Below are 9,044 nucleotides of genomic sequence, written 5' to 3'. Positions count from 1 at the left end.
TCGACCAATCGTCGGTTCCCTTCCCTCAGCGACCGTTAGCGCGGCACCGCCCGCCTCCTTCCGGTTCATCCGAGTCGCCGCCAAGATGGCGGCGCTGGTGCGGGGTTTGATGCGCCGGGTCGTGGCCCTGCCGCAGGCAGTGCGGAGCGTCAGCGGTGGGGGGCAGCGCCACGAGCCCTACCGCCCCCTGCCCATCACCTCCCCCCTGGCCGGGCTGCCCCGCAACTTTCGCGTTAGGGAGCCCCCGAAGCCTCAGAAGGTGGATCGGTGGACGGAGAAACGGGCCTTGTTCGGGGTCTACGACAACGTGGGGATCCTGGGTGAGGTGTCCCCCTACCGGCTGCGGGCCCTGGGCGGGAGGGGACGGCGCCCGGAGGCAGCTGCGAGTGAGCAGCTCCTCCAGTGGGTGGTCGGAGCCTTTCCCGGGTTCTGCCTTCAACCCTTACTTTTTTATTCTCAGGCGGTTTCCAGATCCACCCGAAGCACCTCATCATGGGGCCCAAGTGGCTGCGAGGCTGGCGGGGGAATGAGCTGCAGCGGTGCATTCGCAAGAAGCAGATGGTGGGAGATCGGATGTTCATGGACGATTACCACAATCTCAAAAAGAGGATCCGGTTCTTGTACAAGCGCTTCAACCGCACTGGGAAGCACCGCTAAGAGACACTGTGGGTCTGCCATGGGGTTTTGCGGTGTCACAGTCGGAATAAAGCCATCCTTCTTACAGCTTTGTTCCCAGTGCTTTCTGCAGCCTTTGCTGTGTATTTCTGGCCCAGCCCCAAGGTCCTGCTGCTGCGCCAGACCTGAGCTCTTTGGAAGTTCAGCCGCCTTAGTCACGTCTCATGTACTTCTCACGGTGCCAGCCTGCATCTTTTGGCTATTATCTGAGAGTCTTCTATCTGAGAGGTTTTGGCCAGGCTTCCAGCTTCCTTTCAATCTTTATTAGCTCCAGGTTTTCATATCATACTCAGCAATTTCAGTACATGTCATATTGGATTTTTCCTCATAAGCCAAATTACCAAGTTAACGATGAGCATGTCTCTCAGTAATACCTCTCGGTGCTCACTACATGCCCCCTGACCTCCACATATCTGTGATTGCTGTCAAGTCTAAAGAAACAAACATTAGCTGAAATACATAAAAATGTGTTTTTAGAACAGGACTTGTCTCTATTTCATAGTGATAGTGACTTAACCCTGTCTTAGTTTCAGCTGGGACAGAATTGTTTTCTTCAGAGTGTCTGGTGCGATGCTGTCTTTTTGAGTCTAGGAGAAAACAAAGCTGATAACACACCCATGTTTATAGTCACTGTTAAGCAGTGTTGTACAGAACCAAGGCCATTTTCAGGGAAAGACCCAAGGAGCTGGAAGGAAACAAAATTAGGACAGCTGACTTAAACTGGCCAAAGGGATATTCCATACCATGTGACATGAAGAACGAGTTTTGAAGGGGGTGGGAGTTCATCTTACTCTCCCATTACTCAGGGTGCTACTTTGGCATTGGTCAGGGGGTGGTGAGCAATTGCTTGTGCATCGTTTGTTATATGCATTCATATATATGTATATATGTAGTCATAACTATTTTCCTTTATCCTAGTAAATAGTTGTATCTCAACCCACAAGTTCTACTTTTTTGTTGTCGGTTTTTTGTTGTTGTTTTGTTTTGTTTTCTGATTCTCTCCCACATCCTGGGAAGGGGAAGAGTGAGCAAATGTCTCTGTGTTGCTTAGCCACCTGCTGGGTTAAAGCACAACAAACCCCATACTAGTGACACTTAGCAAGCATCTGTCTGTTGATTTAGGTACTTAACTGCTTCATGAAACTCCCAGCTTCTAATATTCCATGACTACTTCTAGACCCTTGAGAGAAGAAGCCACAGTGAGTCAAAGTTGGGATCCCTCAAGTCCAGCATCCTTTTTCTCATAAAGTTTACTGTTATATGCTGCAGAATTAGCACAAAATCTCTAAGATGAGCGCGCATCTGCCTAAATTATAGGCAGAGAGGTTGACCATTTAACAAGCCAGAGAAGCTGTGGTCATTGTGGCTGACCCACAGTCTGCAGCCACCCGTCAGATCGGTGAGTCACGCTGTCAGAACAGGTCACGGTTTGAAATCTGAGGGGAGGACAGACCTTCTGTCTGATGCTTCTCACATCCAGCTTGTGAACCACCTTGGACTATGGCCAAAGTGGCGACCAAGCAAGCACGTGGAAGAGATTCAACAAATTTGTAGCTGAAAATACATCAGAAACTGAGGAGCATCAGCTCTGTGGGCCTCAAGGGAACATGCACCAAGAGAACCAAACCAAGCAAGTTCAGCAAGTTTCACCTTCTGTTAATGCTGCATGGAAACTTCTCGTCCCAGTACATTTCTGCTTTCCTTTTTGCAACCAAATGGAAGAACGCTCCCTTCTGATCTGGTAGGTTTCCCAACACCTCTAGAGGAACAAGCCAAACTCAGAGCCGTTCTCGGGGCTATTGCCAGAGCCTAATTTCCCTCAGCTGGCAGCCAAGGCTTGAACGCAGCCGTTGCGGGGCCTCATTCAGGTTTTCCTGCCCGGCGGCAGCACGCCAGCAGCACCATACCCAGATTGCTGCAGCACTCGCGCACAGCGGACTCTGGCGGCGCTGAGCCCAGCACTGATTGGGCGGTGCCAAGCGGGGACGGGGCTCAATCCCGGAGAGTCCGGGGGACAGCGGGAGGCGGGACTTAGGGAAGGGGCTCTCTTCACGGGCGCCTCGCTCCGGCCGAGCCGAGGCGCGCTGATTGGCTTCGGAGAAGGAGAGGGCGGTGCTGATTCGCGGGTCTCGGCGAGGCCTTCCTGTGACTACTTCTGACTGGCTGCCGGCCCTGTGGGCGGGGCCTCAGCCGCTATAAGTAAGAGGGCCAGTGAGCGCGCGGCGCTTCTGGTAGTGCGGTGCGGGGCTGTTTGTTTGTGCCGGCTGGGGGATGTGAGTGTCCGCGGGGCGGGAAGCGGCGGCCGCTGGAGATGGGGCGGCCATGAGGGGAGCCGTGCGGGTTGAGACGGCGGGTGAGGGGGAGGGGGCGCGGGCGCGGGCGCGGGGCCGGCGGCCTGCCCAGCGGCGGCACGGAGAGTGGCGCATTGCAGCAACCGCGGGCCGGGCTGCGCGCACCGCCACCCTTCGGCCGGGGCGCTCCCGCTGCCCGCCCGCAGCGCGAGAGGGTGCGCGGGGCCTGTCCTTTCGTTGCAGCCTCCCTGCTGGTGGGGCCCGGTTCCGTCACTCCGCTCCCGCCGCCTGCGGCACGCTGCGGGCCGCCTCTCGGTCACCTCCGTCCCCTTCTCGGGAGCTGGCAGGGCGCGGTGCCAGCACGGCCCGACCCGCAAGATGCCTGCAGCCGCTCCGGGAGCAGCTAAGGGAGGCTGTGGCACGGGGGGTTGTTGCCTCCTGTCACCTTCAGCGCTGGTAGCTCGGGGTGGGCATCTGTCCTTTGACAGCTGGGGGCCTGATGTTACGTTCTCTCTGCCCTTGTGTGTTCCCGTAGGTCTGAACCAGCTCAGCAGCCTGCTCCTGGGGCCCCGGAAGGGGGAGCCCCTGCCGGGGGCCCCCCGGGGCCACCCCCCAATCTGAGCAGTAACCGTCGGTTGCAGCAGACGCAGGCCCAGGTGGAGGAGGTCAGTAGCTGTGCTGCTTCCCTTGGGCTGTATGGGCGCTTGCGCTGCGCTGCTGCAGTGGTGCTCTTGATAAGTGTATGTTGCTGAAGGGGTGGATGCTTTTGGAATACATTTGCTGGAGAGGCGCTAATAATCAATGCAAGGACAGTGTCTGATCTGTAAACGGGCAGGAGCTGAGATGAAATAGCTTTATATTTAAAAGCAGTGTAATTTTGGTTATGACATCTAGGGAGCAGACCTGCTAGATTCCTTGTACTTCATATGACACGAGTATCATAGAAATAAACCTCTATGGGATCCAGAACTACTCTTAATCCCTGCCGGGTGAACAGTTAGAGTGCGCGTTCAATGTAAAACGTGAACATTACCTGACTTCGCAGAGTGCAGTAACTCCCTTATGCCTCGCTGGGGCAGCAACACGTAGCTCTAAGTTGTCTTTGCAGTTATCTTCCCTTGAGCATGTGATTGCTGTTGTAGAGGGGGTTGCTCTAATCCTGATGGACTTGAGAACTTTCAAAAACAAGTGAGAGTAGTGTGCTGCAAGTGTAGATTAATTATACTTGAAAGGATGCTTTAGCAGTGTGCTAGGGTCTTTCCCCATTTTCGAGTAGGCAATGACCTGAAAGCTGTTTTTTCTTTACTCTCATCTTTATTCCTTGTTTCAGGCTTTTACTTGTTAGTAGTATCTTAGCGTTGCTGTGTTACTGCTCTTACTTTCAACCCTGTTGAACCGCTATGACTACTGCTACTGTTTTTCCTTCTGCAGGTGGTTGATATAATGCGTGTAAATGTCGACAAGGTACTGGAACGAGACCAGAAACTGTCAGAGCTTGATGACCGGGCAGATGCACTTCAGGCTGGTGCCTCAGTATTTGAAAGTAGTGCAGCAAAACTCAAAAGGAAGTACTGGTGGAAGAACTGTAAGGTGAGTTTCCTAGTGCCGTGACTTCTTTCATTAGAAGGGAATTTGATTAGTTTTCTTCAGGGCTTTCTGAGGATAGTTGGGACATAATAACTATTATAACAATTTCAAATGCTTAGGATTATTTCACTGTGGAAAGTCTTTGAGGCCTCAGCTGTCCTGCCTTCAGCATCTGCCTTATGTTCCCTCATTGTCATGGAAACTGTGAACTCAGCAGTCTGTTCTGAGTATTACTATCTGACAATCTCTCTTTCTAGATGATGATCATGATGGGAGTGATTTGTGCCATTGTGGTGGTGGTGATTGTAAGTAAGTACTGAAAAGCCCAGGATTACAGGTGAAGAAGCCGTAACACCAGAGTACTTTAAAACTTTTGCTTTTTGGTTTATGATCTGGAGGGTCTTGTTTGCATAAGTGGTAACTTCTTTCCTTGGGAAAGGGAAGTGGTAGCGTTGGAACACTAGTTCCAGTTACTGTGGAAATAGTATGCTTTACAGAGCAAGGAAAGGAAGTGGGGGTGGCCATCAATGTAGAAGTGAGACATTTTATTACCAGGTCAAATAAACCTGTAAATATGAGGGACAGATACCTTGAAGTGGGTGGGTTTGCAAGCCCCTTTCCTGGTGGGGGATTTTGGAGGTCTCTGGGGGACCTTTGATGTAACTTGCCCTTCTGTTCTTTCCTTTTTTTCCCTCTTGCTTTATGTCCAGTCTACTTTTTTACTTGAATGTAGCCCCTTCAGTCTGCAACCTGCTGTCCCCTGTCACCTTGCCTGTCTCTTCTTGCCTCTGAATTTTCCCTTCCCTTCCACCTAGCTTCTTCATTGATTACTTTATTGGTTCTGATTTGTTGTCTTTTTTAAGATTATGAAGTGCTCTACTGATCATGGGTTAAACTTTCCAACAGCTGCAGCTTAAGAGAGGGTCATCTGAGCTGAGAGGAATAGGAAGCAGAGGAGGAGTGGGTAGCTATTGTTCCTGCTCTTCTGCGGGGAATTTGTGGCTTATTTTGGGGTGTAAGCTTGTTCAGTTAGTGCCTGTGTGGACTCTAGCAAATAAAGAATGCCTTAATGTAGTGCCTTTGGGTGTGCAGGACTTCATCATGTGAGATTCTTGTGCTCTGCATAAAGAGTGGCAACATGATGTATGCTTTTAATTGATGAAATAAAGGCTAGTTTGTGCTGGTCAGTGACTGTGATCCATCTGACTGAGCTAGACAGTCATCTAGATTTCTGTAGTCATGCAGGGATGAGCGCTCAAGGAAATGATTTATTCTGCTTGTTATTATAAGTTGACTTGCTCTTTGAATGTGGACATTTCAGTTGTAATAAAAAGGAGTCAACGTGTTTACCTCAGTGAAGTGCAACAAATTTCATGTTGATTGAAAGGAGTTTTGTCGCTGTCTAAAGAGCCTGTGTGGGCATAAAATCTAGTACTAAGGAATACATCACCATCAGCAAGGAGTGTGGTGGTGTATGTGCATCAAATATTCCTTTCATCTATGCAGACACAATCCAGTACCTTACAGCTTTCTACTGTCCTTGTAGCTTTCTGGAAGATGTTGGGATTAGTGGCAGAAAGGAGAATGAGAGTTGTGCTTCCCAGTGTTACCATGTTGAATGGCAAAGGAAGTCCACTACATAATAGATGAAGGTGAAGGAAATTGGATGTACTCCACATGAGACTGAGTCACACAGGTTTTAAGAATACCTGTTCTGCTTCTCTGACCACAAGAGCCCTAACTTTTAGCAGGAGTTAAAAAATATTTGAAGCTATTACCTAGAAATTCAAAGGGAAATGCTGCTCTGGCATGGATATTGCAAAGTGATATTAGTTGTCCCAATTTGGCAGCATAGATCTCTAGATCAAACTGAAATCTTCCTACTTGCTATGAGTTCTCTTGAGCTTAGATTTGGAGTGGTCTCTGCTGTAAATAAACTTACAGTGTGAAATGCCATGGTTTTCTGTAAGCAATATCCCACGCTTTCCTCTTTAAGAAAGAGCAAGAGCTGTGAATTGCTCAAATATATTGGCAAACCAGGGGTTAAATGAGCTGTTTCTGCAGTTTTTTGAGGAGTGTATTTTTTTTTTTTACAAGCTGAGCTGTAGCCCATAATCTAGACTGTAAAGAGGACAGCTCTTTAGTTGAGGAATCTCTACCTCAGGCACAGAGATCTGTCTAGGCTTAGGAGGATGTAGGGGAAAACATCACTGGCGTTCCCAGGTGGAAGTACAAAAGATGGGAGAAGCAGATGCATTTTGTTGCACTGAGTATGCTGGAGAAGCCCCTTTCCTCCTCACAGGTTGTCTGGGAAGGGGCTAGGTTTTGCATGCTCACTTCCATGCCCCAGCATTTCATTTGCGCTGAGTTCATCTCCCTGCAATTCCATCCCTCTCCACCTTGGGTGAGGGCAGAGTTGAAGATCTGGAGTGAAGCAGCCCTCGTCCCCTGAGCACTTCCCTAATTCCCTGTGGAACTGAGATGTGATGGACGGTCAGAAGTGCATCTGCTGAAGAGGAGCCAGGGTCTGCTTTGTACTACTTATGGCTATCATTCTAGGGGGTGGGCATACAAGCTTGAGGCCCCCAGACCAGCAGTTCTCTTGAACTTTTCAAAACAAAGCCGTTGGTGCCCCATTCCTCCTATTCCTCTGGGGGCTAAGGTCCCCTCAGGCTGTCTCTTCCATTTCTTTCTCTTGGATGTTGTATGTTGCTGTCTCTTCTGCTACCTTTCCCCTTCTTTGTGTCTCTATGCATGGGCAAAAAAAATTACCAAGGCCCTCTGAGTAAGAGCAAGGGACTCTGCTGTATGCAGTATTACAGCCAGTTACGCACGTGCAATTTATTTCCTTCCTCTATAAACACAACTGTAATCTCTGGCATGTTGTAGTAATCAGCTCATGTACTTTAAACAGTCTCAAAGAAACACAATTCATCACCTTACTGAGTCTGTCTGGTCTGTTAGTGGGTGGGGAAGGGCTGGGATCACAGATTGCTTTTAAAAAACACATTATTTTTATTGTCACTTCAGTACCATATACATAACGAAAGTTCTATCTCCCAAAGCAACGAGCAGTCTCCTGTTGCCATGGTGCTGGTTGCAGTGGTACCATTGTACGTGTGGCTGACTCAGCAGTATGTCTGTAACAAGGCATGCAGACTAGAGGCTCCTCAAGCCAATTCTACCTCCAGCCACCATGTCCAGCCATGGTGTAATGCGTGGAGAGGTGATTCTCTGAATGTATGCGTTGCTGGTAGCTCTTAACTCCTCAGGCTGCATTGCCTTTGGGTTTCAGTGACCTACTTGCAGGTCCTTAAATTTGGAAAGTAATTTTTCACTGAGGTTGGGATGGTTTTTTTGGGGTATATTCAGGATCTGAATGAAGATCTTCCAAAGCAGGATGATACAGCACATATTGGAGCATGGCTGGAATTAAGGTAAGTACCCCTTGTTTTGCTTCACTTGTATGCTTGAAACTCATTAAGAAGAAATGGACAGAACTTGCTTTAAAATGAGATGTGTGCATTTGTCTGCGCTTCCTATTACAATCTTGAAATTGTAAACAATCCTCCTTGCAGCTTGTGGATAACAACATTTTGATTGCAATCTTTGTCCAGGCTCAACTTTACCACAGTCCTATCAGAACAATGTATGTGCATTGGTGAAACTGAAGCAGTGCTGCTAGGCTGACTATCTCAAAAATGAAAGCACTCTTAGAAGAGGAGGGATTCTTCAACTGAGTTGAAGTAGCACATACAGTCCAAATGTCAGTACAGAGCAGGCCTGCACAACCAAGCTGTTAGTTCTGTCCTGTTTTTGTTGTGGGCAGAAAGGATTTTATTCTCAAAACACATGAATCTTCCATTCCACCGATGACATAATGTCAAAGTCCCTAGCCAAAACTGGAGACGTGCTCACTCTCCAAAACTGGTCAGCTGTCCTTTCTTCAAACTTCCCTTTGTCCAGACGTAAGAACTTGAGTTGCTGGGAAATTTTCAACACTTTCCTGCCTCAGATGTTGCTGTTTTATCCTTACCCCTGCCTTTCCTGTCACACATGTTCATAGTTCCCTGGCTTATCTCATCACCCCACCTACTCGTTTGAGTTTCTTTGGGTGCTCTGAATACTCCTGTAACTTTTTGCACCTGTGTATGGGAACCCTCTCATTTTGTTGTCCCCTGCTTTTGTCTTGCGTCATCCCCACACCCTCGCATTCTCAAACCCATTTTGCTAGAGGGTTGAGCTGTTTTTCCTCTCCTTTTCATATCACTTTCAATTTCCCTGGTCCTACTACACTCTCATTTTTCTTAGAGCTTTTTCAGGTCCTCTCGTTTGACTGAAGCCATCAAAATAACTAGTGCCCTTAAATTTCTCAGACTGTATTCCTTCCATAGCATGACATTCAAATGCTTTTAAATCTATTAGGTTGCAAATTTTTTTGCTACTACCACAGTTCCACAGACATTTGGGCTCTTTATACCCTGTCTCAGC

The 9,044-nt window shown here is 48.6% G+C and overlaps 2 protein-coding genes across 5 annotated transcripts in view; both read left to right on the top strand.

Annotated features, from left to right (window-relative positions):
* Nucleotides 1-60: 60 nt before the first annotated feature.
* On the top strand, nt 61-1,615 carry MRPL51 (mitochondrial ribosomal protein L51). The gene is given in 2 exon segments (NM_001008675.1): nt 61-320; nt 461-1,615. Coding segments are annotated over 2 exon segments (432 nt in total). The 5' UTR covers nt 61-85; the 3' UTR covers nt 658-1,615.
* Nucleotides 1,616-2,896: 1,281 nt separating this feature from the next.
* The window catches only part of VAMP1 (vesicle-associated membrane protein 1 (synaptobrevin 1)), a 30,260-nt gene continuing 24,112 nt past the window's right edge, over nt 2,897-9,044 (top strand). Inside the window, exons 1-5 of one of the 4 annotated variants that reach the window (XM_046939685.1) lie at nt 2,897-2,948; nt 3,502-3,631; nt 4,398-4,556; nt 4,811-4,862; nt 7,926-7,990. In XM_046939685.1, the coding sequence (XP_046795641.1) occupies nt 2,947-2,948; nt 3,502-3,631; nt 4,398-4,556; nt 4,811-4,862; nt 7,926-7,936 (354 nt within the window). In that variant the 5' untranslated portion in view covers nt 2,897-2,946 and the 3' untranslated portion in view covers nt 7,937-7,990. Of the gene's footprint in view, nt 2,949-3,501; nt 3,632-4,397; nt 4,557-4,810; nt 4,863-5,263; nt 7,496-7,925; nt 8,066-9,044 lie in introns of those variants that run through there. The other 3 variants (XM_015293316.4, NM_001039486.2, XM_046939678.1) reach the window with 3 other exon arrangements.

Source organism: Gallus gallus, chromosome 1 (assembly GCF_016699485.2).
Source record: "Gallus gallus isolate bGalGal1 chromosome 1, bGalGal1.mat.broiler.GRCg7b, whole genome shotgun sequence".
NCBI classification, from domain to species: Eukaryota; Metazoa; Chordata; class Aves; order Galliformes; family Phasianidae; genus Gallus; species Gallus gallus.
The sequence above is the reverse complement of the archived record's forward strand: the minus strand, read 5'-3'. Positions and strand labels throughout refer to the sequence as shown.